We start from the raw sequence: 24,297 nt of genomic DNA, 5'->3' as shown, positions 1-24,297 counted from the left end.
ATTGGACATTTCTTCTCACCCCCAGCAACACTGCTCTGCGAGATACATGGCCTGATCTCAGCACGCCTCATTTCTGTCCTGCCTTTCCCATCACACCAGGAGATTACTAAGCTCCTGCTACCACACAGGGATGCTGGGCTGGCCAAGACATGTCTCAGCTGCTGCAGCTGCAGTTACACACACAGCATTCCGATGACCTTGTTCACCAGGCACCATCCGTGCCAAGGACATCAGGAAACTTGCACAGGGAGAAGGTGGCTCCCAGGCGGAGGGCAGGGCTGCCTGGGGAAGGGAACAATTTCTGCTTCTCAGATACAGCACCAGAGTATCTCACGTAGCTGGGAGCTACGAGACAGTATAAAGAAACTGGGCAGCCCCATGAGGAGCCAAACTGAGGGGTCTCAGCCTAATTCTCAACAGTGTAAACTTGCAAAATAAAAAATAAAAAAAAATTTCAAAAACCATTGAACAACCATAGGGGGTTTTAATGGCAGTCTTGGCTTGGAAACTAAGAACAGTTTGGGATTTGGGAAGACAGTTATCCTCTCCGCTCTAAGCTAATGCCTTGAGGTCAAGGCCATAAGAGGTTTGGGCTCTATCTGCACCATTCTCCAACAATAAGCTCTCACATGCCTAACAATGCTTTACAAAGGAAGACTACATATATTTTGGAACCAAATTCTTAGAACATAGGTCTGTTTTTTAGCCTGTCTTGAAATAGAAATCAGCAGCATTCACAGAATACCCTCTCTGAAGCTACTAGTTTGACATACTTCAGTAAACAAGCCTGCAAACAGCACCACGGAGCGGTCCTCAAGCTGAGAGCACATCTGCTGAATACCTCAGTGCAGAAGGTGATGGGCTTCCACAGTATAAACAGGAAGCTGGAGATGACCAAGATCACAAAAAATAGTACCACAAGGGACCTCAAAAGGTCGTCTCTGAGCATACCCCAGCCACAGAAATTTATAAAAATTTATCATTCTGCCTTTATTACAGAAGGCTGCCATCTTTTTCATCATTGGATAATCGCACCCTGTATCACTTCATCTGCAATCTAAGTAAGAGCAACTCTTCTTACCTCTCAAGGTTAAAACACAACCAATAGACAAAGAATGTTAAAGACCATGTCTTTAACTTCCAGAAGAAAATGCTGAGTTGACACCACCCTTCCCCAAGCCTTTGCTCGAGCTTGAACATACAGACACACTTGAAAATGGCATTGAGTACCAGCATCCATGCTTTGAAAATTCAGCCTTTTCAGCCAGGTCCAGCTGAGTCCCCAGATGTGAAGTATTCTTGAGCCACAAGAACTTTCCAAAATCCTGCAGTCTTATAGCCAACACTGCTGCTACAGCTGCTGCCTCCTATTCCAGAAATGCCTGTGCATTGAGGAGTTGAATATATACAGTATTTTCCCCACTTTAAATCAGGTGCAGAAGCCACGATATGCTAATGTCCGTAAGCCATTACCTGTCAGGCTAATAATACTAGTATCTCTGTAGCTTTCTTGAGTGACCTGGACTGCCTAGACCCAAACAGTCACTGGTGAGCTCAGCCACTGCACTGTGTACCCAACAGCAATATCCGTGTAGACAAGTATAAAAACCTCAAGGTAGATATATTGGTCAGGATGGCTCAGGTAGTTTGACAACCAGGCAAGTCATAGAATTATAGAATAGTTAGGGTTGGAAAGGACCTTAAGATCATCTAGATCCAATCCCCCTGCCATGGGCAGGGACACCTCACACTAAACCATGTCACACAAGGCTCTGTCCAACCTGGACTTGAACACTGCCAAGGATGGAGCATTCACAACTTCCTTGGGCAACCCATTGCAGTGCCTCACCATCGTAACAGGAAAGAATTTCTTCCTTTTATCCAATCTAAACTCCTCCTGTTTAAGTTTTAACCCATTACCCTTTGTCCTATCACTACAGTCCCTAATGAAGAGTCCATCCCCAGCATCCCTATAGCCCCCCTTCAGATACTGGAAGGCTGTTGTGAGGTCTCTACTCAGCCTTCTCTTCTCCAGGCTGAACAGCCCCAACTTTCTCAGCCTGTCTTCATACGGGAGGTGCTCCAGTCCCCTGATCATCCTCGTGGCCCTCCTCTGGACTTGTTCCAACAGTTCCATGTCCTTTTTATGTTGAGGACACCAGAACTGCACACAATACTCCAGGTGAGGTCTCACAAGAGCAAAGGGGCAGGATCACCTCCTTCGACCTGCTGGTCATGCTCCTTTCGATGCAGCCCAGGATACGGTTGGCTTTCTGGGCTGCAAGCGCACACTGCAGCCAGCTCATGTTCATTTTCTCATCCACCAACACCCTCAAGTCCTTCTCCACAGGGCTGCTCTGAATCTCTTCTCTGCCCAACCTATAGCTGTGCCTGGGATTGCTCCGACCCAGGTGTAGGAGTCATTGTTGACTTGGCTGCCAGACCACAGGCAGCCAAGCACATATCTCACTCACAGTATCTGATACATAACTGAGTCTGTGTGTAGAGGAAGTTAATCTTAATAATCAATTAAAAAGAAAGCTGCTTGTGTAGTTCATCCTTTCCAGCATCTGACACAGCTTCAACTGACTCAGCTAACACCAAATGTGCAAACTGAACAACCAAAAATAAAGACAGGGAGTTTTCCTAGCCATCAACTTTCACCACTGCCTCCCAGCCATGGATCACAGAAAAATAAACACCACTGCACCCAACATGTTTGGCTCACCCTCACTTTGCCCAAAGGCAAAGCACCACAAAAATCACTGGAGAGAGGAACAGGAGTTACCTTCACCAGAAGAAGTTAAAATCCCTGGCTCACAGGTGTCCCCATGAGTACTACTGTAGCTGTAAACCATGCCTTCAGCAGCAACCCACAGATCATATGACTCTGTCCTTTTCTGGAGGACTTTATTTCTTTTGCAGACAGGATGTCAGGACAGTTTTAGTTTTTACACCCAACACCACTCATTTAAACTGGTGTAAATGAGGGGGGAAAGAAAAACAGTTTCCTTTCTTGCACAACTCAAAACAGCCACCCACTCAGAGAACTGCTCAAGCATGGAGTTTACATCTCAAGAGATTTGCACTATACAGGCTCCCTTCCCCCACACCCATCTCAATGATGATCACCATGTTGTGCTTTGATCTGTTAATTTCAACTTTTATTTCAGCATTTTAGGCAATTACAGTACATTACAGAACTCTTAGAAAGACATGCTGAATTTCCAAAAACTTCTGTTCTCTGCTAAATACAAACCTAAATCCCTTGCTCAGTTCAGTAGTTTCTCTGCAGAGAGCTGGCAGGTCCAATTTGTGGTTCAGGGTAGCTTCCAGGAGCAATGGCACTCTGGACGCCTCACTAGCATTTCTAAAGCCCTCAGTTTGAGGCTGTGGTGAATAAGCTCACACAGCAGCTCCAGAGAGGCAGGCTGGCAGCTGGGAACGGAGATAATTCAAAGTGTCAGCTCTCCCAGGCTTCTGCTCCAGCTTAATCCTAGAAGATAATGCAAAATGTAGCAAAATACAAGGGATTCAGAAAGGGAGCTCTCAATGCCCCTCTGATACAAGTTCACACACTGACTCAGTCTGATGACTATTTAAGAAAGGCTGAATGGTGGAAGCCTCATGCCCATGCAGAAGGTGCCAAGCTCCAAAAAAAAAAAAAAAGGTTCCAGCTCCTCTCACAACCTCACAATGTGGTTTTACACCACAGAGGCCCACAGTCATATGGAGGAACAATCACCTCCGGAGAGAACAAGCCGAAGAAAGCCTCCCTCAGAGGTGCCGCTTTCTTTTCAGGCTTCGGGTGAAAAACCAAGCCTAGTCTGAGGCAGTAGCTAAACCAGAGCTGCAGATGGAAAGATGGACCACAACATCAGTGCACACATGAACAAACTAGGTTTGATTCATCCAGATGAGATACCAAGAGAAACAAAGCTCCAACAGGATGGGCCTCAGAGCAGCCTCCCAAGCTTGCTGGAAATGTGGCCAGCTGCTGAGTTTGAAGCTAGGGATGTCTGAACCAATCCTGCAACGAGCTCTGATTCTTGGAGATTCCATCAGCTTACTTTTTCCTAGAAAGGCAGCTTCTAGGACTCCTGTCTGCCACCTGTTCAGCTGCTGCCAGCACTGCAAATCTGCTCTGTGAGAACAACCTTCCTCTACCTAACCAACCGAGGATGCTCTGCTTTGTTTCAAAACCCCTTTTCCTTGTCCTGCCAGCTCCTTAAGGGGACTCTCTTCTTTTCCCCACCCTGCACTTCCTCCATTTAAGTTCTGCAGGCTCATTAGTCAGTTCTGGAGAACACAAAGTACCAAAGCTGGCCCCAGATCAGACAAACCTTCACATCCATCTACAAGAGTCACAAATCAGTGAAGTTGCAGAAGTAACAATACATGTCCCCTTTCCTGTCACAGGCTTGCATTGGCACGCTGCCCTCAGAGCAACTACAGATTTAAAACAGAGGCATTAGACAGTAAAATCAAGTCCCTGGCCTCCAGGGCCAGATGGGCAAGGAGGCAGAAATCCCAGCATTAACCTGGAGCAAACCATTTTGTGGCATGTGTGCCCACAGCTCATGTGCATTTCAAAGCACAAGGAAGATGCAGCAGGCTGGCAGTCTTTTCAAAGTCTCCTTTCTGAGATCACGAAATGAGGTCCAAATGAGTCAGAAGTAAGATTTTTGCTTTGGGAGGTAAATCACCTTCAGGTGATACTACATTCTCACAGTTTCTTAAAATAAAAAACAAACAAACAAAGAAAGTTCACCTAACATGTTACATGACCAAAACTGATGATCTGGGCAATGCCAACAGCCTGGAGTACCAGGTAACTGAGCACTGCAATCAGAGCTCCAAGCAAACCTGCCTTTTCCACCTTGCATCAGGGATTTGAGGAATGCAGGCAGGGCTGTGCAGCCCTAGCCAAGGACCCAGTCCCTCCAGCATTACAAATAAGATCAGGAGAGCCCTGCCTCTTCCTAGCATCAGCTTCCTTCGGAAACCTGGTGCTCCAACTGAATCGCCTGCAGGAGAGCATAGTCCTGTGAAAAAGCAGTGCTCTCCGCATGCCACAAAAACAGGCAACACCCTGGCGGCTTGGAAAATTCCCAGGTCCTTCCCTGCTCTCTTCCACCACTTCCAGCAGCCCTGCCAAAGTCTCCAGGAGGCACTGGTGAATTCAGAACATAAACCCCCCTCCATCCCACCAGCCAGCACCCCAATAAATATAGCTAACTTCAGAACAGAGGGAGAAAAAAATTCTTCCCACCAGGATCCCACAAGTAACGTCTGCCATATCCATAACAGACACATGAGAGATAAGCTTAGGTGCTTTTGCAATGCAAAGCTGTTCCACTGTGCAGAGGAGAAAGACCAATACTGGGGATGCCCAATCCAGGCTAGAACTCCCCCAGCCTATATACCAGGTCAGTCATGACAGTACTTCTGCAAGGAACATTCCCTGACGGGGCACACTCAAGCCTCTTTTCCTGTCTGACTGTAAAAGGCCAAAGCTGTACTCACCGTGTCTTTTGGAGAGGTTTCTGCAGAGAGAGAGAGAGAGAGAGAGAAAGAGAAAGAGAGAGAGAGAGAAAGAGAGAGAGAGAGAACGAGAGAGAGAGAGAACGAGAGAGAGAGAGAACGAGAGAGAAAGAGAGAGAGAGAGAGAGAGAGAGAGAGAGAGAACGAGAGAGAGAAAGAGAGAAAGAAACCCAACATCTCTCCCTGCCAGGAAATACTGCTGTTTGCATAAACTTCCTTCCTCCCTTTTGGCCCATTGCTTCTCAGGTCAGCATTGTAATTAACATATGCCTGTCTCCCAGTGCCTTCAAATATTTGCTCATTTGTGTCCTCTTTCCCCTTGTCATCACTTACTGAACACCACATATTGAGCCCATGTAACATTTCCTCTTAAGTCAATTCCCCCAGCCACTGAGTCCTGGTTCAGCAGAAGGGCTGGGAAAAGAACAAACTATACCCATATGCACACAATAACTCAAAGTTTTACTGTGCACAGCTTTTTATGCCTCCTTTGGAAAGAGAAGTGAAGATGACTGACTCACTTGCAAACCCACTTCAACTTTCTGTCCTGAAGAGCACTCACCACAGGCAAGACTGTCAAGAGTGCACAGACCAAACTACCACCAACCCAGGCCCGAGTCAAAAAGCTCTCACTATTTTTATTTGGCTGACAGAGCATTGTGGTGGCAACCATGGTTAGCATGCAATTAAAATAATCATCAGTTGGGCTTCTGAAGCCTGACACAAAATCCTTGGGCAGGGGCCGAAGGGCTGTCAGGCTTCTCAGCAGGCTTTCATCCACACCTTTCCCCCCAGGGAAAGCAATACCTCCGCTCAACTTAATTCACAAGGTGCCCAGGGTTACAGGATAGATTTTATGAGCACCCAGGCCTAACTGGTCTCCATTGCTCAATGCAAGGTTCACAACAGCCCTGCCTTGCATCTCTTACACATGCAGTGTGATGCTGCATTCTCCTGCTCTCTTCCCAGCCCTATTAGAAGTGAGTGCACAACTGGCATCCTGGGCTCCTTGCAGCAGCCAACTCCAACTCCTGCCTAGCATGTACACACCCTCCAATGTCGTCCACAGTCACCAGAAATGAGAGAATAATGAGAGGCCAGTGGGCACAGCAAACACAATGCCATCTGCAACACACCACTCAGCTGGAATCATTACCTGGACCAGCAGCAATGGGTGATGGCTAATGTCCTCGTATCACAGATGGGGGAAGCCCCCTTCCCTGCATCCCCAGGAATCGGGGCAAAACAGACTGTGCCCCCTCTCATCCCAGTCCAAAAACTTGTCAGTAACTAAGGAAATGTTTCTGCAGAAGTCATCAACATGAGTCTGGAAGCTCTTCTCTGCCAGAGACTGCTTTTTTGGGCAATCTTTCTGCCTCAATACAACCTCCATGGCAGTTTGCAGAGGACAAGTGCTAAGGATTTAAAGAGGAAGGAGACCTGCTTGCTCAGTTACATTTTGGAGCCAAGAGTATGAAATACGCTAAATCTGCCCATCTCCTCTGCCAAGCACTGCAGACCCAGAACAACTGAATGCAAAATAAAACTTTCACTCAGCCTTAACTAGAAGTGCAATGAGTATCACTGCCTCAGCTACTGAATTCATGCATGTTGATAAGACCTCCTCTTACTTAGAAGAGCTGGATGCGAACCAGTGACCTGTGTCTATGTCCCATCACTCTCCACCTCATTGTTGCCCTTGAGCCATCTAGCTTGCCTGAATTTTTCAGAGCCCTTCTCTGAGGAAGTCATAAAGCAGAAAACCATGATATGCAAAACATGCTGCAAGCAAAAGCCTCAGCTGGAGCCAAAGGGCACAGGGCAGGTGGCTTCACAGTGACTGGGCTGACCCTCAGCTGCTTTCAAAATTGTTGCCGTGATTATACTAATCCAGCTAAAGGCCAGCCCTTCCTCCACATGAGTACAGCTGACACCTCATCCCTCAACATCAGCCCCTGAGAAATCCCAAAGCAGAATCCCTCCTCATCAGACACCATGCCAGCCATCAACACTTTCTGAACCCACTTCCACTTCTGACAGCCATCAAGTTTCTCTTGTCCACTGTTGTGTCCCTGAGCATACACAGGCACCAAAAGTCCCAATATAAGCCAATAACATTAGTTTGTTCCATGGGAGCCTGAGACACTGCACCTCAGAGCTGCCACTCCCCTTCCCAGCAACTTGGAAAGTCAGCAGCCAGGTTTCTATTGCAGGAGTCTCAGCAAAGATTATGTTAAGCTGCAGAGGTCAGAGGGAAGGTGCTGCTGTTGGGAGGAAAAGGAAGAGTGATGCTTACAGCAACCTTTTATTTAATTTATGTTAAGGCAAAAAAGAGCCAGCCAGGCTGCCTGCCTGCCCCAGAAAGTGCCTTGCAAAGACAGAAAATAAAGATTCAAGCCCTTCCTGTCTCCCTAAGACTGCAGTCAGAGGTATATCTTTTACTACCACATTTGTGAAATTGGCCTCTCTGGCAGCAGACTACAACTAGCAGCATTAAACATACAGCTCAGGAGCTTCAAAAAGTCAAATCTGCTCTTTAATGAAGAACTGAAACTGTAGTGTGAGCATTGCTGCCCTGTCTCTCCAAGCATGGGTGGCACAAGCAGCTTCTGTCAAGGTTGGAACTCAAGAGACAGGAGCGCAGCATGGTTGGCACTAATGACTAGCACAGATATAATGACTTTATAGAACTATTAAAACTAGAATCAAATAAAATCACTTAAGCCACTAAATTTTCCACAATTCAAAGAGCCATGTACTCCTGGGGTATTGCTCAGGGTCCCTCCTCCCCACACTCCTCCCTTCTCTCTCCTCACAAAGGATTCTACCAGCAGGAAAATCAGGAGCCCTGGTGAGGAGCCCCTTACCTGGGTTTTACCTGCCACTGCTAACAACGGATGGCTCTTAGAGACTGCATGGGGTGAGGGATTAAGCATCAGTCTTAGCAGACAGGATCCCCTTTGCAAAGCCATTGCCACAGACCTCAGCCCTTTGGCAAAGGCAGGAAGAACAGATGGGACCACAGGTACATCCAGCAGGAAGAGATGCCTCCCAGGTCCAAGACGCAATACACGGCACTGAGATGGCATGGGCAGCTGCACTGAAGAGTTCATTTAAAACAGGCAGCCAAGAAGGGGGTGCAGCTCTTTGCAGTTTTAGCTGCCAGTAATGCATCAAATCACAAGAGATGAGACACAGTTAGAGGTTAAGCAGAATCCAAGCTAGTTTCTTTTATTTGCTTTATAAGTAACTAACTGAAATAATATTTCCAGGATGCTTTTGCCCACAAGAGGCTTACAAATGAGACCTCTAGTAAAAATGATCTACAGACACAGAGCCGAACAATCCCCTGGCAGGCAGGTCAAAAGAGCACAGAGCAAATGCTTTGTGAAGAGAAAATGTCACAGACACTTGAGAGTCGCATAGAAATACAGGCAGAGAAACTCAGCCCACAGATTGAAACTAACACCAAAACCTTCAGCAAACAACTTAAAAGAGCTTTACTGACCACAGTGGTCAGAACATCCACTTTACTGCTCATGGAAAAATGGCTCGGTAACACTAGGCTGCAGCCCCAAGGTCTAGTTTATACTAGAAAAAGTGTTTTGAGGGTGTATTTTACATCAGCAAAACCCTGCCCACAAAATAAACTGGACCAGCTGAAGCAGTTTTCAAAGGCAAAATGCCATCTGTATCAGGCCTTTGGCTAATATAAATGGTTTAAAGATAAAAAAAAAGAAAGTAAACAAAGGAAGCAAGGCTTCTTGCAACACCTAGCTACTGTTACCAGATTTTCACTGCTATTATTGCACAGAAATGACTGCACTTGTGGAAGAGTTTTTGAGACCACACCAGAAGAGGAGGATGAGCCTGTCTCACTACCTACAGCCACGGAGAAAGAACCTAGATAAACCATATAACCATCCAAAGGAGGGCTGGTGAAGAACAAAGTACTCAAAACAAAACAAAGTTTTTCACTGTTAATGAATGACTAAGCTGACCTTTACTCGAAATGAATAAAGGGAATGTTTTTTTTCCTAAGGAGCAACATTGATTTCTCTAACAGAAACAGTAAATATTTCCCTAGGTATGTAAGGTGATGCATTTCTTTTCTTGGTTGGCATTAACACCTGGCATGAAAAGATCTAATCCAAAGCATACCTTGGTTTCAACACTTTCCACAATAAAAACAAATGATGTCACTAAACTAAAAGTGTGAAACATGCCTGAGGCTTTGCAGAACATGGCTCAGGCCTCATCAGCCTTGTTCTGGAGCTGTTCCGGGATGTTACTTTCATTCTACTGCTACTGAGTAACAGATTGTCACACCAGGACATTCTTGAAACTTAATCCATGCTAACCATGGGTGCAAACTTAGCAAGGGCTGGTTGAGCTACATTGCAACCCTGTAAACATACTTCCATTCAGCACATAAGTGACCCCTTAGCTCTGTCCATGTCAAAAACAAATGAAGAGAAATCAATTCAAGGCTAATTAAATTCTGAATAAGAGCATCTACACAGGGATTTAATTCACTTTAATCAACCCATTGGAAATGTTAATTGCATTAATTTTCTCAAATAACCATGTGTGGACAGACTCTAAGAATGAGACCTTGGCACATTAAAATGACTAGTAACAATTTTGCGAATAACTTAATAGGACCAACATTAACCTCTAAAACTTCAGAACACAAATATTGCTTTTCTTTCAGTAGCAATAAGAAGCAAAGCATTAAAGGATGACAAGAGGTCAAAAGGGACTTCCAGCTTCCTGTACAGACATGTGCCTTTTAACTGGCTTAATCACAAAATTCACATTTGTTATTCTCTACAAACCGAAATTTACAAAGAGGAAAACAAAAGGCCAGTGGCAAGGAAAACAAATTAAGGCATTTTAGTTGTATTTCGACAAGCACACAATGTTTTCCACTACCACTACAGCGTAAATCTAAACTAACTTGATTTTGACAGAGCTTCTGCAGATTTACACCACTGTCAGAAAGCACAAACTCTCCTTCGTACAAAGCTTTCCAAACGTAAAGCAGCTCCAGGGCACCTTTCATTAATCTTAAAGGCACACATGTGAAGCAGATACTCTGCTAATACGGAAGCTGAGGCCCATCCGGCCCGACTGAAGGTGGATCTTAGCCCAGGCTAAAAAGTCAGCCACTGTGGCCAGAGACCCAGAAAGTGAGCAGGGCTGCTTGCAGCCCAACCTTCCCCTGCGCTCTTGGGGCGCATAGGGGTTCTTGCAGGGTGGAGGAGGCTGCTTGGTACGCCAAAGCTCAGTGCTTGGGGCATTGTCTTCAGAAAAGCCCCTCAGGCTAAAGTATTTTTAACCGGGTCCTCGACAACCCCAGCCCTCCCCAAACCACCAATTCGTAGATGTTCGCAGTTCTGCTCCCAGTTTCAAAGCCCCAGGCGGAACCCCCACGCCCAGCCGAGCAGTAACTGTGAGTTACACGTCTGCATGTCGGTACCCGCAGGGTCTCCCGGCTATTTCACAGCACGGCTTATCTCCCGTGGGAGAGCAGCGGGCCACGCTCCTAGCCCGGCGCAACGCGGGGAACGGAGGCGAAGCGCCGGCGGCAGCCTCGGCGCAGACAAAGGGCTGCCCCCTCCCCCCGCCGCTCCTCGCCTTCTCCCGCGGAGAGGCGGCCCTTCCCTGCCCGAGGACGGGAGCCGGCCCGCAGGACGGCAGGGGCTCTCCATCAACCTAACGCTGCTCCTTCCCCGCCCGCCCTCCGACCCGCACAGCCGCTGAGGACAACTCACGGGAAAGCGGAACGGGTCCCGCAAATCCCGAAGGGCTCCCGCAACCGTGTCACCCCATTCCCGCCCCGCTGACCCGCCCACACGGGGAGCCGGCAGAAAATGTAAAATAAGGTTTTGTTTCAAAATAGTTTATCCCCTTCTTCCCCCCAAACCGCCCCGTCCCGTCCAGCCCCCCGGGGCCAGGCTTTGCGCTCCCTCCCAGCGGGTCACCCCTACCTTCTTTGACTCCGGGCAGCTTGGAGTGGTCGATGCCGATCCCGGCCATTGTGGGATGGTCCCTCGCCTCCCGGGTGAGGTGAGGGCAGAGCCGCGGCCGTGCCGCCCGCGCCCCGCGGTACAAAGTTGGCAGCGGATGGAGACGGAGCGCCCGGCCGTACGGCGCGGCGGAGGGGACAGAAAGCGCCGGGGTGGGGCGGGGCCACCACTCACCGCCCCTCGGCCCCCCTTCCCAGCTGCTGGACGGCGGCGTCCCGGCTTTCCCACCTACCTTCCTTTCTCCAGCGGGACGGGCAGCCGCCGGGCGCGTTTAGTTTGCTTTGTTTTCTTTAGACGGGGGGGATCCCCGACTGCTGTCGGAGCTGCTTTTGAAACCGCTAGGACAGCTCGGGTCCTCGGCGCTCTGCCGTGCCGGACGCGGGGTCTCTTCCCCTTCTTCCACTTACCAAAGACAGCCGTCCCCAGCACCCGCACGTGTGCCGCCGGCCTGGGAACCGAAAACGTGCCTTCAGCCGAACCAGCTGCCCAGCGGCTATCCCGACCCCTTCAGTGATAGGAAGCAAGGGGGACAAGATGAGTTTGTCTGTCGGGGTGGGCACATCTGGAGGAAAGCGGTGCAGACAAGAGGTTTCTGGCCAAGGAGCACCTTGACGGGGTGGGCACATCTGGAGGAAAGCGGTGCAGACAAGAGATTTCTGGCCAAGGAGCACCTTGACGGGGTGGGCACATCTGGAGGAAAGCGGTGCAGACAAGAGATTTCTGGCCAAGGAGCACCTTGAGGGGCCTTTGGACCCTAATAGCACACTGCCATGTAAGGGTGAGAGCCAGCCTTCCGCAGAGGTGGGAAGGATTCACACTTGCAGTCCACCTTTGTTTTCCAGCCGCAAAAATAAACAGCATAAGATGATGTCCTCTGGACTAACAGGAGGAGGTAAAAGGAAGAGGATTTGGGGTTTAGGGATGTTAGAATTTGTCCGTTCAGTACAACTGAAGACTCATGTCAACTGTTGAGTGTTTTGATCATAAATAAACATATATATTGAGTACGCAAGCAGCAGACAAAGTCAGTATTACCACATTTGAAATTAGTGGCCTCCAGCTTCTATTCTAATGTCCTGTGGCCCCTATGCCATGGTGAGCACAGGACATAGGGATGGGGGAGAGCCCCTTCTGCTCCCTCTCTTGAACAGGCTCCAGAGAGCTCCTAGGCAACTAGGTGTCGTGGTTTAAAACCAGGCAGAGGGCTTGTTCACTTACTCCCTCCCCCTTCTTGCTCTCCCCCTACTCCCAGAGGGACAGAGAGGAGAATCGAAACGAATGCAACTCTTACTGATTGAGGTAAGAACAGTTTAGTAACTAAGGTATAACACAAATCACTACTGCTACCACCAATTATAACAATGATAAAGGAAATAACAAGGGAAGAGAATACAACACCTCACCACCAGCTGACTGATAACTCGCCCCCCACAGCCTGACCAAGCACCAGCCGATACCTCCTCCAACCCCACAGTCCCAGCCCTTCTGGCTAACTCCCAGTTACATCCTGGGCACGACGTGCTGTGGTATGGAATACCTCTTTGGCTAGACTGGGTCAGGTGTCCTGTCTCTCCTTCCTCCCGGCTTCCCCTCCTCCCTGGCAGAGCGTGAGGCTCACAAAGTCCTTGGCCAAACCAAAACATCATTGTTATCAGCTCTGTTCCCGAGCTGAACGTCAAAACACTGCACTGCACCAGCTACCAAGGAGGAGGAAAATGACTGCTACTGCTGAACCCAGGACACTAGGACAAGAGCTGAGAGGGAGACATAGTGGGATATCAGATCTCAGAAAAAAATGGCAAATAAAATATCAATTTTACTAAAAAAATAAAAACATGGAAGAAACTGACTGCAAAAACAGAATCCATCTCCAGAGGGTTAGCCTTGTGCTATTCCAGAACTTTTTGGTCCTGTTTTCCAAAACTCAGGAACTGTTAGTCCTTAATTCTGCCCCTTTCAAATAGTACTTCATCATCTTCAAAGCTGGTATGCATAGACTATGTCTTTAACCTTACTGCCTTTACTGTTCCATTATCTACTCAGCCTTTTCCACAGAAAAAGTCACTGAATTGTCTGTAATTATGATCCCCTCTCACTTACTCACGCCTAGCACACTTCTCTGTGTGCTGACATACACTGAGAGCTGACAAGCCCTCTGCCTAGAAGGCCATTATACCCATTTCCTGAGAGGTGAGTAGTGCCCGGGATGACCCGTGCTACAAGGTACTCCCTGTAACCATACACATGGGAGCTAGTCATGGGGTTTTGTCCCTCCAAGAGGCAGCTCATACAGATAATCTCCTGTCACAGACCCAGCTCCTCCTTCTAAATCCCCTGATATTCACACAAGCAATACAACCAGATGATTTGCAAATAATCCCCATGGTTGCAGCCAACTCTATAACGTAGAAGAGTCTAAAAGTCCATTTCTAGTTTCTCCTAAATTTGAACTCAGTATATTCCAAATTCAGTCTATTCCTCTGGCCACTCTTCACCTTTTACTAATCAAGCTTTTTGATTGCTGAACAAGCATTGATTAGTGGTCAAAAGAGAGGACAAAAAAAGAGGCCAAGCAACCAGGAATATGCAGAAGTGGCACAGAATGTACTGATCTGACACAGGTCACAGCTTTCTAAAAGTGGAATATGGTTTTCTCCTGCCCTTCACCTAGTATAAGGTATTCAGTACAAAGCAGCAGAAGCTGAAAGCATAAAGTGTTCACATTAACATGGCAGCTTTAATGCAACAGAACCCACTTTGACTCTACATTTATGAACACAAGTCTTAAGCTGTGTATCTTGGTGATCACTCTATGCATACAACTATTTGCTCTAGTCTTCAGTAATGAATTTGTGTCAAATTAATTTGTCTGGCTAGGGCCAAATCCAGCAACATAAATTAGTCATAACCTCCACTGCATTCAAGAGATACAGTGTTGGTCTGATGTGACTGGCTGTCAAGAGAGAGCTGTGCTCCTCCTAGTTACGTGCAGCTTCACTAAAGAGAGATCTGGTATCTCATGCTCAGGATCACAGCAGAGCAGTGTGTGAGGTTCCTGGGTTCAGGTTTCTACAACATAAATTATGTAGCACCTCATGCCTTCCTTTGGTTCTGTTAATCATGCAAGTTTATTTGTTCTTGCAAGATCTGCTAAAGCTCAGTCATAGCAGCTGGACAGTGAGCTCTGCCACAACCCAAGGAAAACACAGGGTGACAGTGTAAATGACATTAGTTTCTTGGTGCTGGAAGTGAGGGAAACATCTCTAGCTGTTACAGTACAGAAAGGTTGGAACAGTCTTCTGGGAGGGATAGCACAAGCAAAAACAGTGAACAGCATTTGTCAACACTGTTCCCTAAGACAGGGTCCTACACACCAAAGTATTTTCTTTGCATTCTTGACACTGGATTTCCCTCTCAGTTTGATTTTTGAGATGTTTCTGAGATTGGAAGGTGGCACAAATCGCTTGAAGACTGCAGAAAGTTTCAAAGACAGCTACAAAACCCAAAACTGACCACAGCAGGACTGAGGATGAGGGAATTAAACAGGCTCTAGGGAACGAGTTGCTGATGTAATGCTAGCACTGCAGCATTATGCCATCTCATGCTCCTAGAGGGCACCTTATTGTGGTGGATCTCAAATTGCCCTCCCAACTCTCACTTGTGTCTAAGAGCTTCTTCTAAGCAGCATGAGAGGTTTTTGTTCTGCTAGACTAACATCATCTTTTTCTGCACAAATTGTACAACATTTAGCTTGACAAATGGTATATGTTACAATGGGCAGATGATTTCAAATAAAGCTGGCACAACTGAACACTTTAAGATAATAAGAAAACACTTCGATCTTTCATAAAAGCAGGTACTTAACCTCACAGGAGCTTCTGTTGGAAGACAAGCCCATATAATTTCACAGGACCAAAGCAACTGGGAAGTTGAAGTATATGGCACACAACTTTAACTCTTCTTTCACAGAGTAACTTCAATCAGGAGAGAATTTGCAGGGCTCTCTTCTCACTCCCTGCTCAAAGCAGGACAGGCTTCAAAATCTGATGAGGTTGCTCAATGACTTGCCCAGGTGAGTTTTGAAAATCTCCAGGACTAGGCATACCACCTCTCTGAGCTTCTGTTCCATTCTTTGCTTACTGTGATTTTTGTCCTTATATCCAGGGGGACTTCTCTTTGCTGCAGGCTGTGACTCTGGACCCTTGTCCTACCTTTGTGCGCCTTGTTTGTGCTTTCCAGGAGCTATTCTCCATTCTCAAACCCCATGTACCGGGCACACCATGACCAGTGAGGAGTGTGCTTCAGTAGACAGCTGTGGGCAGGGGCTCAGAGATGACACTGCAGCTGGGACTGTGCCTCCACACAAATCTTAAACCCCAGGGATCCCCAGGACTAGGTACTTAATCTACTTGTCCCCACATATCTTATCCTGCCCCAAACACGACACTCCTGGAGTGTATGCAGATTGTCATACTGGTGCACTACACAGCACTTCCCAGCTCTCACAGCATTGAAAACACTTGTGAGGAGATGTGCAAAGCAGAGGCTGGAGCTGTTAAAAACAGACAAAAGCCACATGGTCTCAACTGGCCTTCAGAAAAGCCACAGTGAGCTGTTAGGGGAAGGAGCTGCCAGGCAGAGCACTGGGACCAGGAGCAAGGAGTGCCTTATGCTGCTAAGCTCTTTCTGTAGGCAGGGAGAAATAATTTTGTGCTTGCTTCTTAAATAAACTGGGCACCTTTCCAAGTCTCCTGCTGTCATTTTAGGTCAACAGGATAACAACTGTGAAATAAATTAGGCCGTATCAAGATGTTAACTTTCAACAAAACAGTCTTTGTTAGTTTCCTTAACAATGCCAAGGCTAACTTCCAACTGATCAGGCTGCTGTAGAAATACACACAGAAGATAATGATTCTACATTCTATAGACATGTGCATCAGTTAATGGTCAATGAAAAGGGATGGGGGAAAAATGGGTTTGTGCCTCTCACGATATCAGATACTGCACAAACCCCTGTCTAAAGCCTGTAGGACAGTGGTAACTGATGCCAGAGGACTAACCTTCCTTTGCACCTGAGCTGGGGACACATGCTTTTGTTTTTTTCTCCCCAAAGTCAAATTCATGGTATAAAAACCAGCATAAGCTCTTTTCTATCTTCAGGAAGCCTAAAGGTTGCAAGCACCCTATTTCCTGCCTGTAATAAATAAAAATCAAGGTTTGGGGTCTCAAATAGGATTTGCTATCAACTCTGCAGGATGCTGCAGGGTCTTCTGGGGGGCAGGTGGTGTAGGGACACAGGAGGAAAACACGCTGGGAAAAAAAACCAAACACTTCAGTTCTTAACCTTCCTGCATTTCTAAGCTAAGACACTTCAAGAGAGGTTTGAAATCCTGTGCCAGAAGGGACCAATGAGAGGAAGCAAACATTATAGCATTGGCAAGGAACAGTAAGAAGCAGGTGTGCAATTTCCGTAGGCAGCTGAACAGTGCCTGTGGGAATTCAGGCTCCCTGAAGAACAAGGAGAGTAGAAGCCTGCAAGGATTAAGGTATTATAGAACACACCAGGGGTAATGAATAGAACAATTACAAAGAATGAACAAAGAGGAAACTAAACTTGAGCTTACATGTAACATAATGAGGGGTACTAGGAAAATCATGAGTCATGCATTTACAAAACAGGGCTTTTACTGGCTTTCAAGTTTTAGAGACAACTCATACAATCTGAAGTCAGGTATTAAGCTGCTCACATCTTTGTTACATGTTTGTGTAAGCTACCCCAGAAAATGCAAGGTCCAAATTAGCTCTGCATCTCTGCCCAGAATTTTACAAATACATTTGGCAAAGGTTGTAGTCTTAGTGATTTTTTTTTCCAAGTGAAAGTGTTAGTTTCACTTCAGCAAAAGACATCAAATGTCTTCCAAAAATTCTCTTTTATCAATGAAAGCATGAAGTAATACCAAAAGTGGTGCATTTGCTAGTTCTTCCCTCATTCACTGTGCATCTTTCCTTAATCTTACATGTCAGAAGAACAGAACCCACCAGAACAGTATACTATTCATCCAGTGCTCTGCTGGGAGCTGCCTGCAAATCCACACAATGAAGGTGTAAGAAACCTAACAAATGTGGCAGATGATAGTGATGAAGCACCTTGACCAATTATCAGCTATTCAGTCACAACTACCTGGATGAAACTTCAACACACTAGCATTGCTAAAGGGAGTGTGATGGGGGTTGAAGTCAAAGCAGCTCCTGCTTAGCAGTGAGTTTGCTGTATTCCACTCTGAAAAAAATTTCTAGATCTACCTAAAAATCACCTATTTTGATTTCCACCTGCCCATCCTTTTCTGGATATATCTATATCTATCTATCTACCTATATATATATATAAACAAACAAACAAAACCAAACCAAAATCCAAACACGCAAAAACCCAAACCAACCAACCACCCAGAATCTTGTCTTACCGCTTCGGCCACCTGTTTCCCAAGCTGCAGGGTGGCAAGCAGGCCAGAAGGTGAGGAATGGATATGTCCTGCAGTCTTAGTTGGACCCCTCATTTCAAGTCATGATTTTGTACATGCAAGTTTACATCCACAAAGTATTGGTGTTCAATCAAAGCACTATTTTGCACTTGCAGAAGTATCACAGTGTCAGAAGCCCTGGGTGCAAATGAAAAGGTAGTTAAGAAGACAAGCTTTCCAAAATGCAAAGATTATGGTTGTCTACACAATTTTCCTCAAAACAACTCAGGTCCGTGTAACCTCTAAGCCCTCTCTTGGGTGACTTGTGATGAGAGTTTAAAAAAAAATGGGTAACATTTCTCAATAAACCAAAAGCCAGATGATGAGAACTGAGAGAAGGAAGAGCGAGAAAGAGGAACAACAGCGTGAAAGTTGACAGATAGGGTACACCTTCACAACCTTAAAGGTGCCCCAACCAGCACTTTCAGCAGGAAATCACCCAGCCTTATCTATGTGGCTGTGTTACCCAAAGTAGTATATGTGCAATCTGCACTCAATTTAGACTTACTGGGGGTGACTGATCAAAGTAGAACACAGTGTGCAAAATTCAGGGGAAAGTTCAGAGATGGATGCATACACTCGTTCTCATACAATGGCTGCTGACCACACCAAAGGATCCTCACAGGGGTTCTTGATGCAGGTAGTATTGAGCATCATCAGCCTAACACCTGCAACAACAACAAAATCAAGAGGCAGCTCATTCCTCTGAGGACAGAGACACTGGGAGCTGCCAAGTCCACATTAGCCTGTACAGCAGTCAACTAATTTTGCCAGGACACAGTGCCTAACCCTAACAGCCTCAAGATTTCTGAGGAAATAGGGCTTTCTGAATACATAATCCCATGCAGGCAGGCAGTGCCCTGTGCGCTAGCTCAGCAGAAGCTATCCCAGCACCAGCCCTGCTACCCTAGCAATTTTATCCAGCAGCCAGATTCATTAGTCCGTCCCAACTGCCACACTGATATGCACATATGTGTTTCTGGTGGCCCATCTAGGGTATCCACCTCACGGGGAAGATGCATCAGCTCCCTGGGGTCAGGCTTAGGCTGCCTGGCACAGCCCGCTGTTACTTAGTAGAGATAATGTATCTCATACTTGGTTGCCCTTACTTTCCTCCTCCATGCAGATAATGGCAGGCTCTACCAGAAGCCACATGCCAAGACCACCACTTTGGGTCCTCCTAGCTTTGTGCGCCCACAGGAAAAGTGATAATGACCACTGATACCCATCTTCTAGAAAGAACAAATAAGGTGAAGTCTGACACTATTGTCAAGGTGATGGGTTTGTAACCACACTTGGGGAGGGCAAGTCCCAGCTCTAGAAATTGCCTCTTGTTGGCCATGTGCTGCTTTCTTACCTAAGTTTCCATTTTCACAAGTGTCTGTTCTGTAATTTCCTATAAATGATGGAGAGGGAAGAGCTTCTCCAGAAACCCAGGCAGGCTTCTGCTCCAAATCACTCTCAGCTTTCCTAGTTCCATTGCTTTACTGGAGTACTAGCTTGGGTAGGTGATACTACTCTTGCAAAGACACCTCACAGCATCACTAAACACTTGATGTCCCTGCCAAGTCCAAGGACACTCTCACACTCATTATCCAGGATGGACTCGGGGCTTGCAGAAGGTGAGTCGGAACAGAGAGGGATCAAGCTGAAGATAAATCTGCTGGTATAACTAGGTCATTCCAGATAATGCCTCTTCAGGACACTCTCCTGGCACAGGGATCACATTAATCCCTACCCAGCCACACCAGTATTTACCACTCAGGAGCATCGCTGGAAATTACTTTGAGACCAGCAGGTCACAGCACATTTCAAAACAGAAAATGTTTCTGCATTGCTTTAATCTCCTCACCAGCAAACTCAGTCAAGTAACCCCAGTCGGTAGGGATGGGAGACTAAGTCTAGAGGAGGTGCTCCAGCTCCTCCAGGATTAAGAGGCAGAGGTGAGAATGGCACCACAACTGACTGCCCACTGCTTTCTCTCCATGGGCTGCCTCCTTCCACATCCAACGTTTTCACATTCCTGCATTACTTTTTCACTCCAGGAGGATACTTTGGAGTTGGCTTGTTCTCTGGAAAGTTGAGTGGCTTCCTCACAACCCCCACAGTGAATGTAAAAGCTAGGTCATTTGCACTTCTTACCCTCTGCTGCCTTAACTGTGAGGAACTGTTTCTCTTCAATACAATGTTCATCTGACGGGAGCTGGTGATGCTTCCCTCTGTGTGCTCCCTTAGTTGTTTGCAGTAAGGTGGCAACTTGATTTGCTTTACAGTCTGCGTTGGACCTTTCACTTTTCTGTAAACAAGGATACAGTTAAACTACAGCATCTGATTTTATGGCAGTAACATGCCAAGCAACAGCTGAGTCCAGAAGACAAGTACGTAGAAGGAGGAGCAAATTGCATGTCAGACTAAAAGCTTCATAAATATTGACAGGTTTTAACAGTCCCCCAAGGAACAGAGAATCTCATTTTGTTACTACACCTCCCTTCCCATTATGTACTCGCTCCTCTCAGGGAGATGCAAGGAGGGACTGCTCTCCTGGCTTATGTGCACAATATTTTAATTTCTTTCTGCAGTCAAGTTGCTCTGTCAAGGACTTTGCAGCATACATCAGCAGAGTATTTGACCACCTCTGAGTGGCATTTTAAATAACAGGACTGAGTGTGCTTTGTTTTCTCAAGTTCACTCCAGGGTAGGGGTAAGAAGCAGAGGAGAAATAAAATATTAAATGTGTAAGGGATGAAGGCTGAATAGGACAGGATGGTTTTCAGTACCTTCTACTCTGATTTCTACTAGGTGAAGCACAGTTGGAGACACAGGGGGCAGATAGATGCAACAAGAAAATGGAAACAGTTTGTTGGGCATGTAAACTGACAGGTGATAGAAGCACATGGTAGAGCATAACGAGGAAGAGGAGCAAGATGACTTCTGCCTTTCTGACATTGTGTGTGAAGCTCTCTTCACCCCTGCTGTGAGGGCAGCTCCCTTTTCTTGCCTGATAAAAGCTCACTAACCTTTCACTGCTCTGCTGGGGCTGCCATTCCCCCCTCTCTTCTTATTCTTAGAAACACTCTAGGCAAGAAAACAATGACACAGGAGCCTCCGTATCTGCGCTACAGAGTGTAACATCCTGTCTCTGACAGCTGAGACCAGCTGGCTGCAGCCAAGTTCCATGCCTGGTGCAGAGGTTGCAAAACAGTTCATACACCTTTTCTCCCAACCCTAAGTAAAGGCTCTTCCCTGACAGGTCCTCTCATAGCAGGTTGTTTGTTTTGAGACCAAGCAAACTGTGGTTAAGTGGAGACCACAGCAAAGCCTGTTGATGCTGTTGAGGTTCACTTGAAATACATGATGCATGTAATGTTTTCATGCATTTTCAGGAAGGTCTGGGGAAAAATAACAATATTTTCTCTTTCTCCAGCCCCCAGATGTACAACATATAAAGTAGTCTGGAAAGCCACCATTCCAAGCCGGCTCCAAAATGTAGCCCCTTCATGTTCTGCTTTCAAGCAGCTTAACACTGCCTCCTGCACTCCTCCTCCACTCAAAACCCACACTGAATTCCCCTTGTCTAAGGCTTATTCTGAAACAGTGAAGGTTACTGCTTTAGGGTTAAACTAAGGTTAGGTTATTTGGGGATTGCATCTTTTTGAAAGGCAGCCCTAGCTTTGTTACTGCTAACAGCAAAGCCCAAAGTGACTTCAGAGAAACTGGGATTTTATATAACATACCTGAAAGCCTTCACTGCTCCAATGTCTACCTGACAGAGGAGTCTATGCACAGAAAGAAGCTGAACATTTTGAGGAAAGTTATGTCCAAGAGCAGCAAGGACCAACTGCTCCCTAGGGAATAGGGAACCAAATGCAGTGATACTGCCAGCAGAACAGGGACCCATCCCAAGGGATGCAAGCAGAGCAGTCCCAGAGACAGCAGCAGATTCAGCCAAGAGCTCCAACAATCAGGGAAGCCTAGGCAGATCCAGATTCAAGCTGGGAGTGAATCCACTTGTCAGAATCAGGGCAGATGGTAGCAACCAAGGTCAAACACAGTCCAGCAACCACCAGACAGGTTCACACTGATGGAACATATCTGAGGTCAAACAGGGAAATTAACCTGCGCATCTGGGTCCAGATTAGTAGGGAACATTGGCAGGCAAAGACATAGGTGAGCTGCAGACCAGCATTCATCCAGCATAGCCCAAACAGAAGCAAAACCACCTCAGGGCTGAACTTAAATAGGGTTCCTCAGCCTATGAGCAGAGAGAGTGATAGAGGCCCCAGATGAGGCTGCTTGGGATTGTTAACACCTTCAGGGTCCTGATACATGTACTCATCTCTAACACTCAGCTGATGCAGCTGAGTTTAGTGGCATCTGTTTGGGCTAAGCCTTCTTCAGTCTTGCCTTCTGGACTTATTGGGTTTGTCTAACTTTTTCAGTTTTCCAGCTTGATTGTGCTTGATTACCTGAAGTCTGCATGGCTCTATGAAAAGAGAAACTTCTGCAAGAAGAAGCTTAAACAGACTGGTGCCATGGGGGGTAGAGATATACGCACTATCTTTGAGCTCTAGACAAAAATGCTCAGTGGGTGATGTAGAAGACATGGCTGAATTAAGTAAGAAGGGGAATATGGAGACAATGTTATTTTTCTATTGGGAATAAAATACATAAGAACAATAAAATGTAATAGTGTTTCCAGCACTCACACAAGTGGGCTAAAAGCAAAGGAATTTTCTAGGTGGGAGTCTTATAGAAGCCCAACACTGCAAATCAACCCTTATAATTGCAACAAATGCAAAAGGTCCACTAATGTCTGGCAGCAGTACTCAGGCATCTATCCACCCACTCATCCGCCTGATCAGAGCATCCACCCGTCACAGCATCCAGTAATCTCTCTTCTAGTATGTAAATGTAGACTGGCAGTTCCTCATCTTCACCAGGGCCCTCATTGAAAGCACTGGCACACTTTGCTTTGGGGGCTTAACAGTTGCAGTGACCCAGAACTGAAGTTTTTTAGCGGTGAAGGAGAGTATCTCAGAGAAGAGCTCATCCTCCTGAAAGAGCCTGGCAATAGCCCATGACGCCTTATAGCCAAGGGTATGAAAAAAACAGTCAGAGCCTGTGGGTTCTGCATAAACTTAGATGAGATGGGGAACCCACCTTCTACATCCAGGCAAAGTCAGTTTTACAGCAGATCTCAAGACAGACTGGTAGGGACCTGGAAAACCATTTAATACCAAGTAAAACAGACCTGACCTTCCTTTAAGGATACGGTTTTGAGTCAGAGCTAGTATTGTCCGCCTTGGACTCCTGTGCAAGGTGGTGCTCATCCAGTTATGGCCTCTGCTTCATGGGGGCTGCTCACCTGTGAACAGTTTGAAACAGGCATCTTAGGGAGGCAGAGGCAGCTGGAAAAGTGGTCCCACTAGGACAAAGCTGTCCTTTAGTTCAGACTTTGTGAAGAAGGGGCGTGCTTCAGCTGGTTCACAAGACTGAGGGAAAAGACAAGTTTGGTTTATTTGTACATATTATAACTGCAGGGAAAATTTTGGAATATTTTCTCAGTAGAAAAGTATTGCTTAATAGAAGCATCACATTCAATTTCATAAGCGCTTCTTGCAAAAATCTGAGCCTCTTCACACTATTTATTAGTAAAAAGTAAATATGTAAAGGGATATTAAAAAGCTAGCCATTCTATAGCACAGCATGTTGCAGGGAGAGCTGGGGACTAGAAGCCAAAAGCCCAAATATGGAAATCATACTGTCTTTTAGTTGAGATGAAGTGCAGGTACCATCAGAGGAAGCTATGTTGGGTAATCTGGCATAATGTGGAGTCAAAAAGGCACACAAAGTGAGTCACTAGGAGTGTATGTACAAATCAGAGATTGGACTGATTCTCTCCCTCATCCCACCATGGGGGGGAGTGAGTGGCTGTTTAGTGCTTAGTTGCTGCCTGGGGTTAGACCAAAGCAAGTACAGATGATTCAGTTCTGCAGAAGAAGCAGAAGTGAAAAACAAAGCTTAGCACTGTTACTATTATGACATTTTTCTTGGTAAGGTTGTAATAGAAACTAGTAGCAGGTCCCTGATGAATAGGGATGGATAGACAACAAATAGGGTTCTGGAGAAGACATGGAATATACCTCAATACTCAATGCTTTGCTCTAAACTATACGACTGTGCAGTCAGAACCAGCATCT

The 24,297-nt window shown here is 46.4% G+C and overlaps 1 protein-coding gene across 3 annotated transcripts in view; it reads right to left on the bottom strand.

Moving 5' to 3' along the window:
* Positions 1 to 11,750, bottom strand: part of CCDC50 (coiled-coil domain containing 50) — a 43,354-nt gene extending 31,604 nt beyond the window's left edge. Inside the window, exon 1 of one of the 3 annotated variants that reach the window (XM_062606270.1) lies at positions 11,538 to 11,750. In XM_062606270.1, coding sequence (XP_062462254.1) covers positions 11,538 to 11,586 — 49 coding nt within the window. In that variant the 5' untranslated portion in view covers positions 11,587 to 11,750. The remainder of the gene's footprint in view (positions 1 to 11,537) is intronic. The other 2 variants (XM_062606269.1, XM_062606271.1) reach the window with 2 other exon arrangements.
* Positions 11,751 to 24,297: the final 12,547 nt, after the last annotated feature.

Source organism: Pezoporus occidentalis, unplaced genomic scaffold, assembly GCF_034315485.1.
Source record: "Pezoporus occidentalis ecotype Australia unplaced genomic scaffold, CSIRO_AGI_Poc_V1 ctg95, whole genome shotgun sequence".
Taxonomy (NCBI): Eukaryota; Metazoa; Chordata; class Aves; order Psittaciformes; family Psittacidae; genus Pezoporus; species Pezoporus occidentalis.
Note: the sequence above shows the minus strand (reverse complement) of the source record. Positions and strands in the feature narration are given on the sequence as shown.